Raw genomic sequence first — 26,194 nt, 5'->3', positions numbered from 1 at the left:
AACAGCAGACTGGGAAAGGGAGAGATTGAATATGTCCATAAACACACCAGCCAGCTGGTTTGCGCATGCTCTGAGGATGCCGTCTGGGCCGGCAGCCTTGCGGGGGTTAACATGCTTAAATGTCTTAATCACGTCGGCCACGGAGAAGGAGAGGCCACAGTCCTTGGTAGTGGGCCTCGTCAGTGGCACTGTGTTCTCCTCAAAGCGGGCAAAGAATGTGTTTAGCTTGTCTGGAAGCAAGACGTTGGTGTCGGCAACGTGGCTGGTTTTCTTTTTGTAGTCCGTGATTGTCTGTAGACCCTGCAACATACCTCTCGTGTCTGAGCTGTTGAATTGCGACTCCACTTTGTCTCTATACTGATGTTTTGCCAGTTGAATTGCTTTGTGGAGTGAGTAGCTACACTGTTTGTATTCAGCCATATTCCCAGTCACCTTGCCATGTTTGAATGCGGTGGTTCGCACTTTCAGATTGGCGCGAATGCTGCCATCTATCCACTGTTTCTGGTTAGGGTAGGTTTTAATAGTCACAATGGGCACAACATCACCTATACATTTCCTGATAAACTATGTCACCGTTTCAGTGTATTCGTCAAAATTATTTTTGGAAGCTACCCGGAACATATCCCAGTCCGCATGATCAAAACAATCTTGAAGCGTGGATTCCAATTGGTCAGACCAGCGTTGAATAGTCCTTAGCATGGGTATTTCCTGTTTGAGTTTCTGCCTATAGGAAGGGAGGAGCAAAATGGAGTTGTGGTCAGATTTGCCGAAAGGAGGGCGCGGGAGGGCCTTATAACCATCCCGGAAGTTCAAATAGCAATGGTCGAGGATTTTGGCAGCGCGAGTACAACAGTCGATATGTTGATAGAACTTCGGCAGCCTAGTCCTCAAATTTGCTTTGATAAAATCCCCGGCTACAATAAATGCAGCCTCAGGATATGTGGTTTCCAGTTTGCATAAACTCCAGTGAAGTTCTTTGAGGGCCGTTGTGGTATCGGCTTGAGGGGGGATATACACGGCCGTGAATATAACAAAATAAAATTATCTTGGGAGATAATACGGTCGGCATTTGATTGTGAGATATTCTAGGTCGAGTGAACAAAAGGACTCGAGTTCCTGTATGTTACTACAATTACACCATGAGTCGTTAATCATGAAACACACACCTCCGCCCTTCTGCTACCCGGAGAGATATTTATTCCTGTCTCTGCGATGAACTGAGAACCCCTCTGGCTGGACCGATTTCGACAGAATATCCCAAGAGAGCCATGTTTCCGTGAAACAAAGTATGTTACAGGCCTTGATGTCTCTCTGGAAAGAAATCCTTGCCCGGAGGTCGTCGATCTTGTTAACCAAAGACTGAACATTAGCGAGTAGTATACTTGGAAGTGGTGGGTGGTGTGCGCGCCTTCTAAGTCGAACCAGCATGCCGCTCCGAGTGCCTCTCCTCCACCGGCGATGTTTTGGGTCAGCCGCTGGAATCAGTGCAGTTGCCCTGGGGAGAGCAAACAAAGGAACTGCTTCGGGAAAGTCGTATTCCTAGTTGTAATGCTGTTGAGTTACCGCCGCTCTGATATCCAATTGTTTTCCCCGGTTGTATGTAAATACAAAACACTCTGAGCTAATAATGTAAAAAAAGAATACATAAGAAAACAAAATACTGCAACGTTTCCTAAGAGCTAGTCGCGATGCCGCCATCTTCGTCGGCACCAGGTCCATATGGGGTATTGTGTGTAGGCCAGTGACGACAAGATCTCAATTTAATCAATTTTTAAAATTCCGGCTGTAACAACAAAATGTGGAAAAAGTAAAGGGGTGTGAATGATTTCTGTAGGCACTGTATATATTTTTTAGGGGGGGAACTCGTTATGGTCTCAACTTAGTATTGAGAGTAAGAATAGTAGAATACACCAGGTGCAATTTCGAAATTTGGTTGTGCCTCAGCAGTTTTTCTCTTATGTCAGTCACTGACAGTTACTCAATTAGCCCGGTCAGCTAACAATTTTTTTGATTGCCAGCTATCTAAACTTGTAGTAATCATGGCCAAATACCGACCGGGGACACGTTCCCAGGGGCCCTGACCTCCAGGGGCCCCCATTGATTTTGTTAGTCATTCTCACTCAGATATCTTATTAACATGGCATAAGTCATTACAAAAGCTATAGAATTGCAGGAAATGTGTTTTAAAACCGCAAAAAAGTATCTCCACCCCATGGCAAAATGGGTAGAATTGCATGGAATGTGTTATAAATAAATATATTAAATTGCCAAGTCTTCTGTCAACCCCATGGCAAAATGTGTAGAATAGCAGGACATTAACTTTTAAAAATACCAATTTCTCACCACTGTCAAGAGGGGGGACACCTAAAATATTTTGCTGCGAGGTGGGGGGCCCCCACAACCAAATCTCACTTAGGGCTAGAGCCGGCCCTGCCCCTCCCTGTTTCAGTTTAGTTTCCTTCCATTTGGTGCCTAATGAGCACAAAGCAGATGACCCAGATGTACTGCTGTCTGTGTATACTGGACTGCTGTCTGTGTATACTGGACTGATGTTGTGTTGGTCTCTGTGCAGGAGACGCAGGAGCCAGTGGAGAGGACATCCAGCTGACCACCACCATCACCCACGTGGACGGACCCACCGAGATCTACAAGATGATGGGCAAGGAGGCCCAAGAGTAGCCTCCCTTTCCCTGGACTTCAAACCACCTACAAACACCCCTCCCTCAAACAGTGACTGTGCTTCCTTTAACCCTATTTCCCAATGTCCCCCTCGCTGTCCCAAAAGTTCAAAAGCAACTTTATCTGTAGCCCTTTGGTCCTTTCATTTCATTGCAGACATGGGGCCAGATTGTATATACATTTTTGACATTTGACAGTCTGTTAACTATCAGTGTTTGTAATGTTGCTGTTGTTGTTGCACAACAGTACTCTTATGAAGTCCAGGTTGTGAAAAGCTGCTTAGAGGTGGAGGAGTGGAAGGACGTAGCACTCCATCTGGTGGTCATAAGAGGTAGTTGGGGAGGGAACAAAACACTCCAGGTAGACGTTGTCATCCCTCAAATCCTAAACAAACCCATTAGGGGTCAAGTGCAAATCTGAACATAGATCAGTGTCCAGTGGCAACGACATCAAACTACAGGAAAAACATTGTGGGCTTTCAAGGCATTATATTGTGGCGTAACTGGTTGCCTCACTGAAGACAACATTACTTGGTTCTTTAGAGAGAACTACATTTGGATGACTGCTGTTTTTGGCACTCCACCTCTGCAGTTTTAGATTTAAATAACCAGTAGGACATAAGTGTATGTAGATGCTTCATGGTACAAGGTCCAAGATGACCACTTTCAGAAGATCAGTCAAAAGGAAGCATATCTCCGCAAGTTGTCAGTAATATCTTTGTCTTTTTTGTCACTTCTGTCCACACTCACGTTCACCAGTACACATCCATGGAACTTTTTAGACTACTGGGTTCTCTTGTCTATCACTCTCCCAAGTGGGGGATACCTTTTTGTATTGTGGGGGGGGGGAAATTCCAAACCACAGGGCCTTTCTGGGAAACACCAAGTTCATTATGTTACGATGTAGATATATATTTTATAAAGTGCTTATTTTCATCTGTATGAAAGATTTGCATATGCTGTATCACTTACTCTCTGTTGGCAACAAAAAAAAATAAAAAATTGAGATTCGAAGATGACTGTATGACGTGGTAGTGTAGTAGTTTTGTGCTTTTTATGCTAATTTAAATAAAACATGTACTTTGTCTAGTTTTGGAATATTTTCAAAGTAGATTCACAAGTTGTTGCAGGGAATTTACTTGTGGTCTAAGAAAAATGCAACTTAACTAGCATTTCTATTGTAGGCTATTTGTTTGTTTTATTTCTTATTGTATGTGCTTACTGTTATTAGACAATACTTAGTTTCAATGAGAAACAACTCATTTGCAAGGAAATTACAAGTTTACTGAACATTTTTCTGTTCCTAAATAAATGGAAATCATTCCTCTTTTGCTTGCAGGAGTTTATCTTCTGCCTTAGTAAATCAGTGAGCCTGAAGAAGGGAAAAAACGTTATCCTCAACTTCTGTGTTGCTACAATATTACAGAATTGAAATACAGAGTAAAAGTAGAACGGAGTGACTAGTAGTGCTTCCAGGCTTCTTGTCCTTTCCTCAGCCTCCTCAGTGCTCCACGGAAGCAGCCAGTTCCTCCAGCCTTCTTCCCACCTGTAGCAGTGGAGAGGCTGGTGGAGGACAGTTCTTTCTCTGATTCCTTGGTCTCCCGTTGAAGGAGCATAGTGTTTCCACCGGTGGTCAGCATCTCATCACTGATGGGCTGCTGCCGTGGGGTCTCAGCCAGTAGCATGCCATCGTGAGGGTCCACAGAGCTCACTGACCGCTCTCTGGGGGGAGATGGAGGCGGGGTTTTCTCTGTGTTGGAGAGGTTTAGAAAATACCACAGTCGACTGCAGTTACAGCACTTACTGCAGTTTTAAAATTGAAATATTTTTTTGTAAGGGTGTGACTGAAACAGGAACCAACTTTGCACATTCATGTATTTGTATTTATTTTATTTAACCTTTATTTAACTAGGCAAGGCAGTTAAGAACAAATTCTTATTGGATATGTAGAAATGAATGTGATATTTGAGTCTCTCGCACCAACTGCAGATATACTGCACTCTGACTGCAATCTTTTTTCGTAAGGGCATCTTTGGTCACGTTCGCATTGGTCAAACAAAAGTACCCTAATGATTGGTTGACAATAGTGCCTCCCACAATGCAGGCGGCTGCAAGTTGTAGCTGGTAAGGAGCAAGAGCAGAAAATTGCAGTCGATCATTTATTACCTTTGATCACATGGTTTTTCGAAAGTTCATGCAGTCGACATGTAGGCGCAAATCTGACAGTTTTTATCCCCATAATGGCTCAGACTTTGAAAGGCAGTGACCATCTTGACAAAAGTGATCCGCTCGAACGAGCCCATTGCCTTTTGATGGTAAATTGAAACCACTCAATATCGCCATCTGCCGGTCTTTGGGCTAATATGAAGTATAACCTAGTACAGGGTTCCCCCAACTGGAGGCCCGCGGGTGGTTTTATTTGGCCCCCCAAGTTTCCGAGCAAAAAAAAAACATTTGGTAATTTTTTTATTTTTTTTTATGGATGTTGGACATAATAGACAGAAAAAAAAGCTCTGACGAAGGCCTTGAGGCCGATATGTAAAGCTTATTAAAGAGCAGTGTGCGGGTTTCATATTTAAAAAAAATATATATAGATTTCAACTGCTACCATGCACCTGCAAAAAAGATAGCTCAGATATGCGAGTGCCTTATGAAGTTTGGACATAATAGACTAAAAAAACCCAGAAAATCAGCTCCAAGTGATTTTAATTTAAGAAATCTGTTCACAAGTATTCCCACGCATAATAGAGAGAATCGTGATCGTATCCAAATGTAATCAAGGTTTGAAATGATTAGGTTTTAGTCAAACATATCTGTTTGGGCTTCTTGCGGTCAATTTGCCGTCTCCAAATGATTTGTAATTATCTTCCGGCCCCCCGACCAATCCGCTCAAGAAAAAATCGTCCCGCAGTTTAATCTAGTTGATGATCCCTGGTCTAGTACGTACTGTATAGAAACGCTTTGCACAGACAGAGGGCGCCTGGGAGGCACCAAGAAATGAAGGAGCAGAGACTGCAAAACAACAAATTCTCAAAACACCCGCTAGTGTTCCCACTGTTCTGTGACTCCACTTCTCTATCCGGCTGGGTTCGTTAGTTTTCGTCACGAAGCGGAGGAGAGAGTGTAGCCTAGTCATACGGGCAAGTAGGTGGAGAAAATAAAAAATAAACGATACTAACGATAAGCGACAGCCAACACTGTGAGAAAGTAAGTGGCACCAGTTGGCAGTCCCAAAGACCGTCGTTTGATCTGCTTTTCATAGCTGTCAACTGTTATTGAGTGAGGTCTCCTCCTAGTTGGTGACGGATACAGCAGGCGACACGGGGAGACCAGCCTGTATTGCCCTCGCCAGGTAAGTGTGTCGTGTCAGTGTACCTTGGAAGTCACAAGGGTTAATCAATAGGCCTATAAAACACATTCACCGTTTTACGCTCTTCAAAACGTTCAGAAAGATAACTTGCCATTCAAATGTATGTATTTGTAGGCTACTCCGGTGGCACCCATATCGACAACATAAAATATTGACATTGTTACCAATTTTACTTACATTGGGACAGAACGTGTCACATTAGTAGCGTGCGTAATAGGCTGTGCGCATATCGTAAGTGCATTATGTGGTTATTACCGTGATAATTGCAGGCTATGCCTTTGGGTGTCGACGGTAATCGCCCTTCTGACCAAGAACGAATTGTAATACGCCTATTGTGAAATAGGAACAGCTGAAGCACAACATACAGTGGCAGTATTTCCATTCATGTAGGCTACTTATCGTTAGGCCTTCCAGAGACTGGTCGACTTGTTCGTGCAACAAGTCATAGGCTACCTGTTCATATCAATCCTTCTCCATACATATAGATGTGACAGGCCAGGCACACACAGTGGGCTTGAGGAGTGGGAATATTTTTTTAATACCACCTTTAATGGAAACCTTCCTTTCTATCTGAATAAACATTGTTACCCACATGCATGCAGTAGATAATCAAATATGGCAATACTGTAGTAAACCAGTTACAAAGTGAGGATGTTCTATTCCTACTATTTCAATGAGAAGTCGAGCAACCATTAGGCTATATGACAGCTCTCTGGCCAGATTCCACATTTTTATCCCGATAGAAGAAAGTGCATTATTGCATGTTCTTGGCTCCTGAAGGTCAGCTTGACCCACCTGTGCCTTCAGTTCTGTACAACGTGTAACTTATTGTAGCCAGTGGCACCTACTGGCCGCTATGAGATGAGGTGTGCGATTTGCGTAAATACCTGAAGCGAAACATTCAGGGAAAGAGTGTTGTTTCCGCCCGGGAGGACAAGGGACAGTGCACATTCCCGGTTCACTCCGTGGGAGTATCTCAAATGGTTTTGCTCGCCTCCTCTCCTCCTTTTGAAAAATGTCAAAGTAATCGAGGACAGGAGGAAAGGAAACGTGGTAACAATTCACTGGGCACCCACTGGTTGAATCAACGTTGTTTCCCATTTCAATGAAATGACGTGGAACCAACGTTGAATAGATGTGGAATTGACGTCTGTGCCCAGTGGGAAATGGCTTTTAAGAAATGAGAACCTCCTTCTCCACTTGTGTGTCATCAGGCAAATGGTGTTTACAGGGGTTGAATCCCAAAATAAATGTGTGAAGTGATAAACACTAATTTAGCTAGTTGTGAAAGACATTTTATAGATAAAAGGATAAGTAGCGTATCATTTTTAAATGTGTGCATGCTTTTCTCCTTCGAGAAAACAACAGCTCAACAGCTGATTCAAAGGGGGTGTTGCGGATTGTTAAACACTTCCGCCTAGACACTGCGAGGATACTCTTGTTCATCCTCTGCCGAAGTAGGTTATCGAGGATGGGAACAGACTCCTTAGTTCGCATACAAACAAATGTACTCTCCTCGACCACTTCTTGGTTTCCGGGTCACGGAGGAGATAATGACGGAGAAGTCGAAGTCAAAATTTTGTTTTGTTATGTGTTCAATGCTGTTGGGAGAAGCGGCTTTGATACCGTGTTGTGGTTGTGAAGGCCAGGAAAGAGCATGGCTTGCCAACTTCAAAGAGAGCTTGGGAGAAGCCTTTTCACTGCTCTAACTGTATTATTGAGTTCCTTACATTAGGTAGGCAAGGTTTGGTATTTTGTTTAGTCCGCCCTAGCAAATGAGCTGGTATTTCAGGCAAAATATTTGGGGTTGCGTTGGCGGGCGGACTAGTTTTTTATTTTATTTTTATGTTTGTTGGTCTATAGTACCTGTTTATTTGGTCACCACGTTCCTAGATACATCCACAGCTGGCTTTACTTAGGAGGGAACTATTTAGTTAGAGAGCAGAAGCGAATCTTATTAATCCACGTGCGTGCGTGTTTAGCTAATTATTAAGTGTGTTATCATTTTACTAAGAGTGTTTCATCATGAGTGTGCTGTCTCACAGAGTGTGAATACTTGTTATTATTTCTTGCCCTGCTGCGAACTCATTGTGCGTCTTCTAAGCCATAGCCCCAGCCAGTGTGTGTGCTTCTGTGGGATACTGTGACTCCCAATTGTATGAACTTTTGTATTGCTACGCGATGTTAATAAACCTTGGCACTTTGGAACTCTGTTTGTCATTTATTTGGCAGACCTGTGCTTAACATGTCCCGAGGACCTCCCCTCGTGTGGCGTGCTACAGTTGACATTATTATCATCAACAAGAGCGCTGACTGAGATAGATGGATGATGAAGCATAATTATGGCCAGCTAGGGAGGCCCTAGGCCAAGGCGTTTATACACAGACAATAAGCCGCCCTGGGATCTCTCGCCCCATCACAGAGTGAACACAGGCACGGCATTGATTAGACCAACTCATTAGTACCCTTATTTACCCTCATCAAAGCCTCACTCTACGACGCCTATTAAAATGGAAGGCTGTCTTGTCAAAACGTGTGGTTTTGTCATAAGGCTCCCCGGCCTGTTTATTGGGATATCGGTACAGTTACCGCTAAAGCAAAACATTCTCATTCTAAGGATTATTCTATGAATTGTCATTGTAATAATTTCCGGTAACGTCCAATTTCAGCTTTTTATGACGACATAAACCATCTGTTTTTGTTCTAGCTTTTATTTAGAAACTGTACATTTACATTTAGTCATTTAGCAGACGCTCTTATCAAGAGCGACTTACTGTTAGTGAATTCATCTTAACATGAATGTAGTAGTAGTAGTTTAATTTGGAAACGATTAGTAGTTGAAACTGTAGTAGTTTCAATTTAGGCTATTCCTTCCTTCTGTCTTCCTTCCTTCCTCCTGTTTTGGGCTGATATAATAATAATAATAAATACTGGGAAGCTGTACATTCTTGACTTAACAATAAACCCACAGGGTACTCACACAGTTTGACTTTTGAGTCAATGGCCTGTTTGGATACACAGGTGAAGCTAACTTGTAATGATTTCAGAAGCAAGTGTCTTCTTTGAAAGAGAATGCTGCAGAACTTGCTACAGTCTTGAATAAACTCTCAGGTTTGTTATTGAGGAAGGAAGACCTTAGACGCAATGCAATCTTTGCTTGTGAGTTTCTGTGTGTTCTGCTTGTGAGGCTTCAAGTTGTTCTTGATACAGTTTAATACTAACTGTCTTGCCAGTGATTAAAATATGTGCGCGCGCACACACACACACACACACACACACACACACACACACACACACACACACACACAGTCACTCACATCCTCTCTTCCAGTTAGTCCATGTTTATGTGGGTAATTGAATAACCTTGTCAGTAATGAACTCTCTCCTCTATCACTTTGCGCTACTATTAGTCAGAGGATGACTGCTCACTCCACAGCCTAATGAAATCCATCAAGACAATATCATAATAAACTAATACAACATAAAACTTAATTGTCGACATAATGTGGAAATGAGCCCTTTCTCATCGCACACAAATTGCATTGACAAAACAGTGCAACATCAATAACACTGTCATCTTCACTAGCACTTCACTAGTCTAAAATGGGGTCTGAGGTGAGTTTAAAAATGAATCCCAAAGACAATCCCAATAAATCAAAAAATAGAGTATAACTGTGTAATAATCATTTTACAGTGTAGTTAAAGTGCCACCAAACAAAAATGACTTTATTAGTGCTTGCAAATCCAGTCACGTTTTATCTTGTTGTTTGTGGTGGTTGGTGCAGCAGTACGCTTGGGACAGTTTGTCCACCTGACCCAAGAACGTACACTGAAAAAAAAAAAAAAATGCAGCACGATCATTACATAGTTGCACCTTGTGCTGGGGACAATAAAAGGCCACTCTAAAATGTGCAGTTTAATCACACAACATAATGCCACAGATGTCTCAAGTTGTGAGGGTGCATGCAATTGGCATGCTGACTGTACCAGAGCTGTTGCCAGAGAATTGAATGTTAATTTCTCCACCATAAGCTGCCTCCAACATCGTTTTAGAGAATTTGGCAATACGTCCAACCGGCCTCACAACTGCAAACCATGTATATGGCATCATGTGGGTGAGCGGTTGTCTGATGTCAACGTTGTGAACAGAGTGCCCCATGGTGGCGGTGGGGTTATGGTATGAGCAGAGATAAGCTACGGACAACAAACACAAATGCATTTTATCGATTGGCAATTTGAATGCACAAAAATACAGTGACGAGATCATTGTGAGGCCCATTTTTTGTAAGGTATCTGTGACCAACAGATGCATATCTGTATTCCCAGTCATGTGAAATCCATAGATTAGGGCCTAATGAATGTATTGCAATTGACTGATTTCCTTATATGAACTGTAACTCAGTAAAATCTTTGAAATTGTTGCACGTTGCGCTTATATTTTTGTTCAGTATCGATGACCCAGCAGGAGTGTTGACATTAACGATGTACAGTAGTCACACCCAAAAGAGGATGATTCAGCGATAGGTTTGCCTTAGGTATCATGTGATGAATTGAACTTCAAAACAATGCACCAAGAGGGTGATATTTAACAGACAAAATTGGGTTATTAAACCTTTGTGCCCTGGGAGTTGTTTCTTCTTAGACTCCCCTAAAAAGTAATACTTTTTTTTATAAAGAGCTAGATATTACTTCACAGGAAATGACATATAATAGATAAACACCTCTTCCTCTGCTTTCCTGTCTGTTAGGACCAATATTTTAATCTGATTTGAATGGGGACCAAATGTTTGCTTCACTAATTTAATGGTTGTCGTAGCAACTATCTGAGATGGAAGCGGACTTCCACCTAATTTGTGTAGTCATAAACTCAGGCGGTGTGTAACATGTTGTGTTTCGTCCTTACAAGCCCTGTGTGACACACTAGTGTAAAGTCTTCCTTTCTACCCATTTATCTCTCTACCTCTCTCTATCTCAATCAGCTACACGGTGAATACTCTGTTTTGGTCATGCATCCTGGATGCTCATTCAACATCTTTGTTGTCCTGCTGGAGTGAAAAAGCTCCCATTCAGATGAAGTGTAGAGGATAGTGTTTGTTTGTGGATCAGATTGATAGATAGCCATTGTATTCTTGAGTAGTCCATCAAGTGGTTCAAACAGCCTACAGATCCTCATTCTCAGGTTATCGAGGGTCAATCTCCAAACATTTCCAGATTTTCCGATCAATCTTAAAACATTCCTAGATTTCCCCATATGACGAGCAGAATTCCAAAAGGAATTCTAAGATGTCCATTAGTAGGGGGGATGGGAGGAAGAGAGGATAGATGAGAAGACAATAAAGAAGGGAGGGATATGACAATGGTTTATTTTTGGATGCAGGTAGCATTGTGCCGCATGCCGTCGTCGTGACCACGTGAGTTGTTACCATGTAGAAGCTGTCATATGCAGAGACCTCTTCAGTGGGCGAGCTTTGTCTTCCACCTAGTGCACTCTCTCTCTCTCTCTTTCACACACACACACACACACACACACACACACACCCACACACACACACACGCACGCACGCACGCACACACACTTGTGTTCTTATGGTGAAGCAATTGTTTTCTCATGAATTTACACATGCACTGAAGCTCAAATCCAGCCCTAGGCACTCATTGCCTGGCCTTTTGAATCCATCCCAGTGAGGTTAGCAGCTGTGGATACTGAAGGTGATGCCAACGATAACTGATTGCTTGTCCAAACCAAGGGAGGATGTAAATCATACACTCTTAGAAAAATGTGCTATCTAGAACCTTAAAGGGTTCTTCGGCTGTCCCCATAGAATAACCCTTTTAAGAAACCCTTTTGGTTTCAGGTAGAACCCTTTTGGGTTCCAGGTAGAACCCTTTTGGGTTCCAGGTATAACCCTTTCTACAGAGGGTTCTACCTGGAACCAAAAGGGTTCTACCAGAAACCAAAAAGGGTTCTACCTGAAACCAAAAAGGGTTCTCCTATGGGGACAGCCGAAAAACCCTTTTGGAACCCTTTTTTCTAAGAGTGAAGTTATAATACAGTACTACAGATATTAATTTGAGCCAGTTTGCTACAGCAGGAAAATAATCCTGCAGCAACAGGAAATGTGAATTATTATGTGGTTTATAATTAATGGAAAGTTTTGTAGAGGTTGATACACTTTTCATTAGGGCAAATCAAGTCTGAAATTTCAAAGTGGAAATTACAAACTTCAGAACCCTTTTTAAAACTCAAATACACTACAAGTTTGAACATCCTGTTATGCAGGAAACATCTCAGCAACAAAAGTGATCCAGTTAAGATCCTACATCTGTATTGAGCTGCTTTTGATCACTTCTTTAGCCCATCGACTTAGTTAACCCATAGGCTGCTGTTATTAAATTCAAAGATACAGTAAGCACTGAAAACTCAGCCAAGCTGGCCTATCCATGTAGAAAGACAAAGTGGTTCTTGAGGACAGAACAGCATTATCTCTGACACCATACATGTTGTGGCATTGTTATAGGACTAGTAGTAGCTGAGAGAGTGGAGAGGGTGGCTTTGACATGATATAGTCCAGTAAGTAAATGGACTGTAAGCTATATCAGGCAGTGTTTCTATAGTAGTGATTTAGAACCCCTGAGGTTGATACAGTGAATCTAATCCAAACCAGGGAGCTCAGGAAGTGTGACGTTTATTCCCTGAAGGCAGACATGTTGAACCAGTCCGGGGGGGGGGGTAAAATATTGCTTTTTAATTTGAGGTTCCTGTTGTAACTGTCGAGTCTCTCCTCCGGTGAGCGGCTCAGACTAATGTCAAGCTAACGTTAACGTCCTTCCGTTGTTGATATGGAGCTCTGGGCTTGACTTCAACAAGGGTCCTTGGTCACTGTTCTAATGCTTTGTCTTCGTGTTGGAAGACTAGGGCCGGAATTCAATCCAAGGCATGTTATAGAGCAGCGTATTGCTCTTGACTTTTAAAGGTAATTTACGCTTGAGCTGAAATTTAGCGTTTACCATTAATGCGATCTCCACTAACTTCCGGGCCGCCAATCCTGGCCTAGTAGTACTAGTAATTGTTTGAATCATAGAAATGCAGTGAACAAATGTAATGTACTGTATGTGCAATATTAAATGTGTGTGTAATACAATGTGTTACTCATTGTATTAAATTACTTAAAGAGCCACTGCCTTTAAAAAGCAACAAATCCCTTTGAAAACGGCCTATGTGGCATCGATATGAGTCAGAAAAGGTTATTCTAATGTCAAAATTGACTACAAAGTGTAAATATGATCATCATGAGTTTGGAACATCCATGCTTCACAATGGTTAAATGAAGGTTTTGATTTGACGATGTCCATTTGCCCACTAACATGGGGTGAACAGCTGCGGTGATTGCTCTTAATCCAATAGCATAGACAGTGAGACAGTTGACATAAAACAACACGTTGTGCATTTTTAAAAACTTTTTTTTGACAAACATCATTAACCAAACGTGGAATCGGTCAGGAAACACACCTCCAAGACTGAAATCTTGTTTTTCTAATGAGCAACAGAAAAACATATGTGCCAATCGGTGTGTTCAGTGGCTGTTTAATATGTTTGAAATTAGCAGTGGTGTAAAGTACTTAAGTAAAAATACTTTAAAGTACTACTTAAGTAGTTTTTTTGTGTATCTGTATTTTACTTTACTATTTATATTTTTACTTTTACTTCACTACATTCCTAAATAAAATTATGTACTTTTTACTCCATACATTTTCCCTGACACCCAAAAGTACTCGTTACATTTTGAATGCTTAGCAGGACAGGAAAATTGCCTAATTCACACACTTATCAAGAGAACATCCCTGGTCATCCCTACTGCCCCTGATCTGGCAGACTCACTAAACACATGCTTCGTTTGTAAATGATGTCTGAGTGTTGGAGCATGCCCCTGACTATCCATAAATAAAAAATGAGGCCATCTGGTTTGCTTTATATAAGGAATTAGAAATTATTTATACTTTTACTTTTGATACTTAAGTATATTTTAGCAATTACATTTACTTTTGATACTTAAGTATATTTAAAACCAAATACTTTTAGACTTCTACTCAAGTAGTATTTTACTGGGTAACTTTCACTTTTACTTGAGTAATCTTCTATGAAGGTGTCTTTACTTTTACACAAGTGTGACAATTGGGTACTTTTTCCACCACTGGAAATGAGATACTAAAGACAGTTTAACGCTTACTATTATTAACTATAGTAGTAACTGATGGAAATGCAGAGAACACATTTGTGTGTAGTCTACTGTATGTGCACAGAGCTCATAATGGTATCACCTCCAAAAAATGTAAATAGATACACATGGAATATTCTGCTGTCCCCTGCTGCTGATCTGGTGGGAATGCAGGCATTGGCACAACTTGGATTTTTCTGTTGAAACCAAAAGTCTATGGGTTGAAACGGTGGCCCTGTCTAGAAACTTTCCCTAGCCCTGGCCCCAGGCTAGATCTGAAAACATTGGATAGAAAAAATATATATATGGCAGAAATTCCACTTGGCCTATCAGAGGGCTAGCTAGGGGTTGTTTCTGTCTCTGTGCTCCTCATGGAAAAGCAATATTTTACTGTGGAACTTTGTTGCTGAAACTTGTCTTATATTTGTTGTGGCTGTGCTGGTAGAGTCTCAGATTATAAAATAATGTTTGGTTGCCACGGTTTTGTCAGTTACATTTAATCTGTTTACAGCCCTCAAAAGGGCCACTTACTCAAAGTTATTAATTATTTAAACATTGTCCAGACATTAAATTAACTTAGGAGAAACATAGGTAATAATGAAATGACCACTTTTTATTTTCTTAAAATCAGCTGAAATTGGCGCCGAATTGTTTAGGTTAGGGTTGGCATGGCATATGGCTCAAAGAAGTAGCAATTCCTCTTTATGAACACTAAGTGGCGCACTAGACTAGACTACATTCCCAGCTCTCACATTGTCTTTGCGTCAGCCGGTCTGAAACTTTCCTGCGGCAGAGCATACACTTGTATCTGCTTTTAATGGGCTACTTACAAACAATGACATATCCAAATATTGAAATACATACGTCACTCTGATATTGTGCGTATGTGAGGGTTTGCCGCCTTGGCAGAGCAGTATCATCTCAAATTGCAGTATGTATTGTGCTACATGTGGTTTAAAGAATGTAAATATACTTAAGTCGCAACCTTAGACTAAATACTGAAGTAAATACTTGAATGAGCAAAAGTTTCCAACACCCCCATTCCTGAAACAAGGCTGCTTTGTTTGGTAGAGGACAAAGTTAGGGTAATGTGCGTTAGCTAGTAATTAATTAATATTAATATGCCATTTAGCAGACGCTTTTATCCAAAGCGACTTACAGTCGTGCGTGCATAAGTAAGTTCTACTAACATAGTTTTTGGGGGTTTCTGTACTTTAGTTTACTATTTATATTTTTGACAACTTTTACTTTTACTACACTACACTGCACTCGGTCAGTAGGGTAATAGGGTCCTCACTTACAGGTGCAATTATAGTTCCCCATTAGCTATAGATTGAAGGAGAACTTTCCTGCAATGCAGGACATTTTAAACTTGTAGTGTATTTCAGGTTTGAAAAGGCTTCTGAAGTTTGTAATTTACACTTTGAAATTCCAGACTTGATAATCCTTTACAAAAAATGTATCAATCCCTACAAAAATGTCCATTAATTATAATCCACATAATAATTCAAATTTCCTGTTGCTGCAGGATTATTTTCCTGCTGTAGCAAACTGGCTCAAATTTAGATACTAAATCTGTAATGACTCAGTCAGGATGGGAAGTGATGCATTGTGGAATTCCTTAACCCCACGTCACGTCTTACTATGGAGACAGGGACGAGGGGCTTTACTACAAGGTTTAGGTGTCCTGACAATGACCCCCCCTTATGCCAGCTTGGCATTGCCAGGTGGGCTAACTACAACCTTTAGTGAGTAGACTCATCCACAGCCCTTTGATATTGTTTTCACTTCAATTGTATATCTCCTCTGTGTGTGTGTGTGTGTGTGTGTGTGTGTGTGTGTGTGTGTCTGTATGCAAACGACAGTTGGGTCGCTGAGGTAAAGTTACCCTGTCTGTGTCTAACGGGCGGCCTGGCCCCATTGAAGTGTCCTCTTGCAGCTCCACAGAGTGTGTGGAGTGTTTATAGTGTCATATGTGTGTGTGTGTGTTTTTTTTGCAGAGGATTCCCCAAGCTCCTAGAGATATGTGTCTCTCGCTTATTGATCCCACTATGCTGTCAACAGCTCTGATAACAGCTCTGTGGGTTGCCGGGAGACCAAATGGTGTTTAGTTTACTCTAATAACAGACGTGTACATTGAATAGTAGGCCAATAGCTTTGTGGTTTGCTTGATAAAACACTGGCAGGTGTTGTTGTCTATTTTAGAGCTCATATTGCCAATGATAACGTTCACGTGAAATGTGTTAGGCTTCTGTAATTTTCCATACAACACATTGAATGTTGATCTCTTGGTTATTTGAGACATGTTGTGTTGTTGTGAATGTTAATTTAGCAGACCCAATTGCATTCATCTGCGATTACCACTAACACATTTTCTCTCAATTTGCAATTTGCTCCTTTGTTTACACAATTATTATTATTATTATTTTTTGTTGGGGGGGGGGGGGGGGGGGGGGTATAGTTCTCTTTAGTGTAAGCTGTGTCAGAGTTGCATTAAAGGCTTCCTGTGAGTGTGTCTTTGGGCCAAGAGATATGTAGACTCCTGTCAGGGCGACACAGGAAGACACACCTTTCATAAAGACGCCAACTCTCTTACCTGCAGCAATATTAATATCGACCCTGACCTATACACTACAGCATTTCATAACCATACTGTCCTTATATGGGCATTTCCCCCGCCTAAGGGGAGGAGGCTCCACCAGCCCACGTAAATTTCCTGCCAGACAGGTAAAGGGGAAACGGAATCCTTGGGATGTCCCAACTCTGACATCACATCAAATTTTAAACGGTTAAGGTTAAGGTTGTGGTTGAGGTTAGAGTAAGGGTACGGGTTAAGGTTAGGGTTTAGAATAGGGATGTCCCAAGGATTCTGGATAGCACTAACCCAGGTAAAGGTAGATGTTATACAATAGATATGACTTCCTCTAGGTGGAGCCGATCAGGAGGAAGTGGTATCAATAATAACAATGACAATGCATGTTTTATAGCTCACATTCAAAACCAAAGGAAGCTCAAGGTGTATGACACACAGTCAAGTCGATGAAAGCATTAGCGATGAAAGTGATCGACGGGGCTGTAGTGGACCGGGTCGAGAGCTTCAAGTTCCTCGATGTCCACATCACTCTATCATGGTCCAAACACACCAACACAGTTGTGAAGTGAGCACGACAAGGCCTCTTCCCCCTCAGGAGGCTGAAAAGATTTGGGGTCCTCAGATTCTCCAAAAGTAATACAGCTGCACAATTGAGAGTGTCTTGACCAGTGGTGTAAAATACTTAAGTAAAAATATTTTAAAGTTCTACAAACATAGTTTTTGGGGGTTTCTGTACTTTAGTTTACTATTTATATTTTTGACAACTTTTAATTTTACTTCACTACATTCCTTAAGAAAATATTTTACTTTTTACTCCATACATTTTCCTTGACACCCAAAAGGACTCGTTACATTTTGAATGCTTAGCAGGACAGGAAAATAGTCAAATTCACGCACTTATCAACCGAACATCCCTGGTCATCCCTACTGCCTCTGATCTGGCAGACTCACTAAACACACATGCTTAGTTTGTAAATGATGTCTGAATGATGGTAGCAGCCCCTGGCTTTCCATAAATTAAAAAAACAAGAAAATGGTGCCATTTGCTTTGCTTAATATAAGGAATTTGAAATGATTTACACTTTTACTTTTGATACTTAAATATATTTTAGCAATTACATTTACTTTTGATACTTAAGTATATTTTAAACCAAATACTTTTAGATTTTGGACTTTCACTTTTACTTGAGTCATTTTCTATTAAGGAATCTTTACCTTTACTGAAGTATGACAGTTGGGTACTTTTTCCACCACTGATCTTGACTGGCTGCATCACCGCTTGGTATGGCAACTGCTTGGCTTCACTGGGGCTGAGCTCCCTGCCACCCAGGACCTCTATACCAGGCAGTTTCAGAGGGAGGCCCTAAAAAGTCATAGCCTGTTCGCTCTGCTACTGCACGGCAAGCGGTACCGATGCACCAAGTCTGGAACCAACAGGACCCTGAACAGCTTATATCCCAAGCCATAAGACTGCTAAATAGTTAACCAAATAGCTACCCGGACTATCTGCATTGACCCTTTTTGCACAAACTTTTTTGATTTATCACATATGCTGCTGCTACTATTTACTGTCACTTTGTTCCTAATTATATGTACATACTGTATCTACCTCAACTACCTCGTACCCCTGCACATGGACTCGGTACTGGTACCACTTGTATGTAGCCAAGTTATCGTTACTCATTGTCTATCTATTATTACTTTTATTATTATGTGTTTTATGTTCTATTATTTCTCTATTTTCTTTCTCTCTGCATTGTTGGGAAGGGCCCGTAAGTAAGCGTTCCACTGTTAGTCCACAGCTGTTGTTTACGAAGCATGTGACGAATAACATTTTATTTGATAGAATAAGGAGAGGAAATAGATGTGTTTCTTGTGTTTCCAAATGCAGTGGTGTAAAGTACTTAAGTAAAAATACTTGAAAGTACTACTTAAGTATTGGGTACTTTTTCCACCACTGTCCAAATGGCATCTTCTGTAATCTGCTAACTGTTGTCTTTTTTGTGGAGCTCAGGCTTCAGAATGCTCAGAACTGATGTCGGTTTGATGGATTTATTTCATTTCTTTAGAGTCCTCAGGGAAGTCGGCTGGCAACCCAAACAAAGGGAGGGATTGTGGGTAATTTGTGGGTCCTTGTTCAGTCTTGGGATAGTTTTCAGTGTCTGTGTGGTGAGAAATTAACTGGACACCTGTGGAGGAGGATTGTGTGTGTGTGTGTGTGTGTGGGTGTGTGTGTGTGTGTGTGTGTGTGTGTGTGTGTGTGTGTGTGTGTGTGTGTGTGTGTGTGTGTGTGTGTGGAGTGACACTACCCTTTATGCTCCTTGGGCCCCAACGTTTTTGTCTCTTGTTCCAATGTGTTGAAGAGGCACACACAGGTGTCAGAGAACTGCACAGACACACTCTTTGTCCAACTCATCCTACACCAAACTCAGGTGCTGCATTCACATTCAAAGTGCACAAAACTTTATTTGCATCTCATTTCACAGTCCCCAAATCCAGAACAAATGAAAGAAAACGTTCAGTATTATATAGAGGCATGACTGCATGGAACTCCCACCCATCAAAGATTGATCAAGTGAACAGCAAACCTGGTTTCAAAAAACAGATACGCCTCTCCCCTATTAGACCTAGATATTGTGTGTATGTACTGATATGTAGGCTATGTGTGACATTTTACATTTATGTAGTTCTGTCCGTGAGCTGTTCTTGTCTATAAATGTTCTGTATTATTTCATGTTTCATGTTTTGTGTGGACCCCAGGAAGAGTAGCTGCTGCTTTCGCAACAGCTAATGGGGATCCTAATAAAATACCCAAAGTGTACAGCCTAATAGAATCCATTCTGCTGCTTTAACTAACCTTTTTTAAAAGAGAAAGTGTGCTAGTAAACTAACTCTTTGTGTTGGACACTCACTCAATCTCATTTTCTGTAAAGGTCGCCACCTTTAACTCAAAACAAAACTGGCAACACATCTTTATGGTAGCGTGAATGGGCCAACCCTGACCCAGACCCATGTATTTGTGCAGAGAAAAGAAGACATGAGAGAAAATCTGAAGGGAGGGGATGTAAAGACGGGTATAGGAAAATTGACAGATATCAGGGTGGCCTCTCCAGGAAGTGACCTCAGTTTGACCCTGTGGTATCCGCCCCCTGTCCCTTGGATTGTGACGTCTCAGACAGATGGAGTTACTGCAGGAGGAGGAAGAGGAGCCGGATACAGAACCACACAACCTTTCATCTGGGCCCCTGGGTCCTACCTACCCTACCCCACTGTCTGTCTGTGTGTCTGGCTTGCTGGCTGCTTACATGTGTGTCTGTCTGACTGTGTCCGGTTTAGAAAATAAACTATATGGATTTTTTAGGAGATGAGGATTTTGGCCGGGTCAAGGAGGCCAATGGCCAATATTTTAGGCCGATATTCAATATCATTAAATTAGGAAATGTTGATGACAAAATTTCCCAGAGATGGCATGTATGCATTATGGCATGAATTTTTAAATCAAACAATACATTTGACTAACCTAACTACATAACAACATAATGGTAATAATTTTATTTGAATGGTATCGCTCTTGATAAACTGGGTAAATTAAGATGGCATAGGCCTACTCACAATACAGGTAAATGCATATTCAATAGGAGTGTGTGTATGCATTGAGCTATTGAGCTTACTTTGGCTGATCAGTGGAGTCTGTGGTGCTACAGATGACAAACAATATGTTTGCCTTCCATGTGGGACTTATATTAGCCTACTGATCAACAATCTGTAAAAAGAAAAAAAGAAAAGCATCACTCCAGAATGTCACACCTGTATGGAAGGACATCATATAGGCACTGCTGTTAGTTTGAGAATATAAAATAACATATATTTAATGCAAATGGATCCAACGTAACGGATGCTTATGAAACTAGTGTTTTTTTTTCATTTTCTGTGATCTGGAAAAATATATATTTTTCAGCTGTCAGGACGCATTTCTAAACAACTCAGCTGCCAGGATGAAATTTGAAACAACTAAATTGGCTAGTTCAGCTATCTAACTTGATCCTACATTGGGTGCGTAACCTGATTAGGGCGTCCACCCATGGTGCTCAGAATGACAGAAATCACATTTAGATTATGGTAAAAAGCTAAAAAGACAGTTCGATGCATGGCTGAGTGCGTGTAGAGGCCTGGGCTATAGGTTATATCAGATACGTTTCTTCTTTCTTTGCATGGGAAAACCCCATTTCATGTAATTCTACTACACTTTATATGACTGGAGACATCAGCAGAATCTTTTTTAATACGACAAATTACAGGGTAGCCAGCCTACTTTGCTGACACTGACAAACAGATCAATAAATACGACGTTGTCCATTTAATAGGCCTACGAGAAGGGGAGACACAAATGGAATATGTCATGTCGTCCATCTAAACACGGGGGGCCAGTATGCAAAATAAAAAATTATAATGTATGCACTCACTAACTGTAAGTCGCTCTGGATAAGAGCGTCTGCTAAATGACTAAAATGTAAATGTAAATGTAAACTGGAGGAGGAAATTATTGTCCAAAAACAAACGTTTTAGTGGCACTGACCCAACAATGATAAAGGGTGAATATGCGCAGTGCACACTCACCGGGGATATGGCCAATGCTCTCCACTTATGCTAATAAAATCGGCAATAGGCCTACTGTTGTTGTAAGTTGAGAATTTTGATAACTAAAATACATATTAGAGTTTTTTCATTGTCATCTCTTTACAGCAATAGCCATTTGCTTTCCAAACTATGTTTTCCCACGATTACATTTTGAAATATTGCGATATGCCTGGCTGGGTCTCTACTTTTCACTGACAGCCACAACTCAACAATCATCTATTTGGTATTTGCAGCGTGCTGCCCAAATTGTGCATGCTGCCTTTCCTTCTGACTGTAGGCAATGCGATTTAAAACAATACACAACTTATATATTTTTAAGGCTAGGGGAAGCTAATGCTTTAGTAGCCTACTTTTAATGATTTTATTTATTTTTGTATAGACAGGAGTAAGCTAATTAGGTTATATAATTTTGTGCAGTTGAATTCAATTTACTTTAGGGAAAGCTTCCCCTAGCCTTATGGACACGCCACCTATCAGCCTATGTCAATCTACTATCCCCCATGGTAGAAAAGTTTACCTATTCTATTGGTCAGCTTGTCGAGAAAGAAATAGCCCAAACAGACTCCTGGACAGTTGTGGGACAATAGATCCCAAATTCATACAACCAGTAGGCCTAGGCTACATAGAAAAAAAACATTACAAAGCAATTAATCTGATGCAACAGATCAGAACGTTTAGCATACAATGTTGATAAACTATTATTTCTTAACATTATTAGCACAGCAATGCACACAAGGCAGTAGGCTACGTGTGAGTGTGCATTTGGCTACTGGACAATGAAATACATTTTAAAACCAATAGAACATGAGAGAAATAGCCTACTGGTTTCAAATGGCATATGGAAGTCTTTATAAACTAATTGCCTCCACGGATATGGTCGGATATGTTGTTAAAACGTTCAGATTTCCAACAACTAAGTAGCTAAATGAGCTGGAGGCGTACTGCTTGACGTGCTGATGAAGCCTGCCTTCCGTTGACTATGCATTTGAATGGCGAATGGGAAGCGCACTTCAATTAGCAGTTAAGAAATACAAATATTAGCTATTTTTAATCGTGGCCCAAAAACTATTTTTAGCACACAATTGCATTTAGAATGGTTGCGCAATAATTGGGTTTATAAGTGCTGTCTGACAGATGTTCCCCTCTGTAGCTGTGTGCTGTGCGTGGGTGATAAATAAGATACATAATGAATATACACATACGCCAATTTGATTCCACACAATATGCAAATGAATCCATAGACCGATAGGCATGACCGGTCAAATGTATCAACTGATATTTACATCAATGAATAGTCAGAAAAGTATTATTTTGCAATGGGATTTGTTTTCTTCTCCTGGACAATTGGCCGGTGGCAATTTTATTTATCTGCGTTTAAAAAAAAAAAAACGCCTAAAGCCGGCTATTGCCGGCTAATGGAAACCCTGGTCTTCCCATATGTGTCTGTCTGTGGCTGGCTGTGTCTGGCTGGCTGGCTGTGGCTGGCTGTGTCTGGCTGGCTGGCTGTGGCTGGCTGTGTCTGGCTGGCTGGCTGTGGCTGGCTGTGTCTGGCTGGCTGGCTGTGGCTGGCTGTGTCTGGCTGGCTGGCTGTGGCTGGCTGTGTCTGGCTGGCTGGCTGTGGCTGGCTGTGGCTGGCTGTGTCTGGCTGGCTGGCTGTGGCTGGCTGTGTCTGGCTGGCTGGCTGTGGCTGGCTGTGTCTGGCTGGCTGGCTGTGGCTGGCTGTGTCTGGCTGGCTGGCTGTGGCTGGCTGTGTCTGGCTGGCTGGCTGTGGCTGGCTGTGTCTGGCTGGCTGGCTGTGTCTGGCTGGCTGGCTGTGTCTGGCTGGCTGGCTGTGGCTGGCTGTGTCTGGCTGGCTGGCTGTGGCTGGCTGTGTCTGGCTGGCTGGCTGTGTCTGGCTGGCTGGCTGTGTCTGGCTGGCTGGCTGTGGCTGGCTGTGTCTGGCTGGCTGGCTGGCTGGCTGTGTCTGGCTGGCTGGCTGTGTCTGGCTGTATACTGATGGATCTACAGCTGAACCAGGGGTGAGAGGGGTCAAGGATTTACCTCTGATGCAAGAGAGGGAAAGCATGGTGCTTTCTCCCCCTGTCCCTCTTTCTTTGTCTTGCTCATGCTTTTTGTCTCTCTTTCTCTTTCTTTACCACTGTCTCGTGTCTGAAAAGCAAAACCAGACGTGTTGTTGTAGGTAATTCCTTCCTCTGTGGCTCTTATCCTCCACCTCAATGTCTGAAAAATCAAATCAAAAGCTTGACTTGAATGATGGTGCTTTCTATAATTCTGTAAAATCTGTGGGATTTTGAGCAGGTGATACATTATTTGGAACTTCATGTGAAGTCCCTAACGCCTTGATCACACCGATAGGGTCATTGCGCAAAATAGTATGCAGCATCATCTGGATATGTGTGCAACAAAAGTTAAACATTCACCTTATGCTACTGTTTCTGTCAAGCCGTCTGCACATACAGTTTGACGCATACATTCAATAAATCCAACGTATGCGCCACACAGAACGCACTGCAACTGCATGCTATAAGGCAAACGCAGCGTTCCATTGGACATTAATGTACTTCTGGTGTACCAAAATGCAATGATGCTGTTGGTGTGATCGAGGTGTAACGGCTTGAAGTCATGGCTCATTGGTTGGCAGTCCTATAGGCCTACTCCTGGGCTGGGTTTCCCAAAACCATTGTAGCACTAAAGATCATCATATTCCATTGAAACTAAATGAACGAAAGATAATCTTAGTGCTACGATGCTTTTGGGAAACCCAGCCCTGTTCTGCTACGTTCTTCTCCTTTCACTTTCTTTTTTCCATTCGTCAGATGTTATTGGGCTGGACTCTCATGACCTGACCCTGCCCATTCCTTGCTCTCAGATTCAAACAGTCCTTGTCCTTGAACCATTGAACCAGTCATAAAATCATACAATCTGGAACATTCCCTTTAGCATAGCAGCAATTCTAAATACAAATAAATAAAAACGATTGAGTCCTGACTGGCTTTCCTGTCATGGGATCCTCCTTAAATATTCCCCCAATGCTAGTTAGAGGATATTGAGTTGTGGAGGAAGGATAGCAGACGAAACCTCCTCAGCTCCTATCACTTGTGGAATGTTTTCCAGTGTCCGCATGCCTCTCATTCCCAGCATGGCTGTGTTTTTTGTTCAGGCCCACTTGGAAATGTCACAGCTCACTGATAATGGTGGATGATTCAGTCCTTGTCTATCCGAAGTCTTTGTCTATCCGAAGTCTTTGTCTGAAGACCTTGTCTATCTGAAGTCCTCGTCTACCTTCAGTCTTTGTCTAACTTCAGTCCTTGTCTATCTGAGTACGCACAGAGAGCCAAACCCTGTCTGCCTATTATCATCAACTCAAATTGTCGCCTTTCTTCCAGCAGGTTTTTGTCATTAAGTGAGTTTTGGTTGTAAAAGTGTAGGAGAGACTTTCCTTGTTTTTGAAGGTGTGTTGAAAGCATCCTCTCTTGCTCAATACATCTGTTTTACTCCACACCTCTAAAGCTAGCACTAGGAAGAAGCTTTATATACAGAACTTTTGACCAACTTTCAACCAGTGTTCAGTTTAGTTGAAGAGTGTGTCTATTCTCCTTTGACCGTTGCCACATCTAGCAGTGTCAGAACATGACGGGTGGCAGAAACAGATATCCAGTCTGGTCCACTGAGAGAGTTGAACTCTGACCTGTAAGCCAAAGGTCAACAGACTATTGACACTTGACCCAGTTGACACTGATGTAGTATGTGCAGCTTCTCGAATGTCCCTTCATTTAATGATGCCTTTAAATCATGGTGGCAGTGCTCTAGTCTAGATGTATATAACACACGTGCACACATTCACACACACGCATATGGTGCTCACATACACATGTTCATATGCACATACACACACACACACACACGCATACACATGCATACACGGCACACACGCATTCTGCAAACTTGTAAATTGTAGTGCTGGGATATTATCACGATACTTAGGTGCTGATACATATTGCGATTCTCACGATTATATATGTATTGCGATTCGATACTGTGATTTTATTGCGATCCGATATTCCAAACCATATGTCTGCTGCAGAAGGACAAGAGAGAGCCAGGAGAAAATGAGTTTTTATTTTCTATTTTCTATTTTTATTTTACCCCCTTTTTCGTGATATCCAATTGCCATCCAATTACAATCTTGTCTCATCGCTGCAACTCCCCAACGGCCACGGGAGAGGCAAAGGTCGAGTCATGCGTCCTCCGAAACATGACCCGCCAAACCGCGCTTCTTAACACCCGTTCCGGACGCTGGGTCTGCCCGTTCCCACTCCTGACAACTCTGACCCCGAGCAGATGGAGCTGGGGGAAGCCGCCGGTCGAGAGAGCGCAGGAGGACAGCGACAGTGCCACTCTGGTGGCACGAAGGGACAATCCACCTCACGTCGCAGTCAACGTTCTTTTGGGTCTGGAGGCGGTAGGCAGGGTACTCACGCATCACCCCAGGTAACGAACACCCAAACGTGTTCAGAGCCCTTTGCGACGCCCTGTACTTTATCTATCTCCTTTCCAGATCACTTGGTAGGTTCCTAGTGTAAGGCGCTAGGCGATTCAGGCGCAGCTGGGAATTTTATGGACAGGGCATTTGCATACCGTCAAGGCATTTCGCTGGTTCCCCTAACCATTCCACTCCCCATCAGAGCACTAGATAGTC

At 42.0% G+C, this 26,194-nt stretch overlaps 2 protein-coding genes across 3 annotated transcripts in view; both read left to right on the top strand.

Moving 5' to 3' along the window:
• wls (Wnt ligand secretion mediator) overlaps nucleotides 1–4,061 on the top strand; it is a 31,136-nt gene extending 27,075 nt beyond the window's left edge. Inside the window, exon 12 of one of the 2 annotated variants that reach the window (XM_084182911.1) lies at nucleotides 2,573–4,061. In XM_084182911.1, coding sequence (XP_084039037.1) covers nucleotides 2,573–2,679 — 107 coding nt within the window. In that variant the 3' untranslated portion in view covers nucleotides 2,680–4,061. The remainder of the gene's footprint in view (nucleotides 1–2,572) is intronic. The other variant, XM_084182912.1, reaches the window with a different exon arrangement.
• A 1,691-nt stretch (nucleotides 4,062–5,752) lies between these two features.
• The window catches only part of LOC311146435 (guanine nucleotide-binding protein G(I)/G(S)/G(O) subunit gamma-12-like), a 47,480-nt gene continuing 27,038 nt past the window's right edge, over nucleotides 5,753–26,194 (top strand). The window contains exon 1 of the mRNA XM_084182941.1: nucleotides 5,753–6,030. The gene's annotated coding sequence lies outside the window, so the exon portion shown is untranslated. The remainder of the gene's footprint in view (nucleotides 6,031–26,194) is intronic.

Source organism: Coregonus lavaretus (assembly GCF_964263955.1).
Source record: "Coregonus lavaretus genome assembly, chromosome: 19".
Classification (NCBI taxonomy): Eukaryota; Metazoa; Chordata; class Actinopteri; order Salmoniformes; family Salmonidae; genus Coregonus; species Coregonus lavaretus.
Note: the sequence above shows the minus strand (reverse complement) of the source record. Positions and strands in the feature narration are given on the sequence as shown.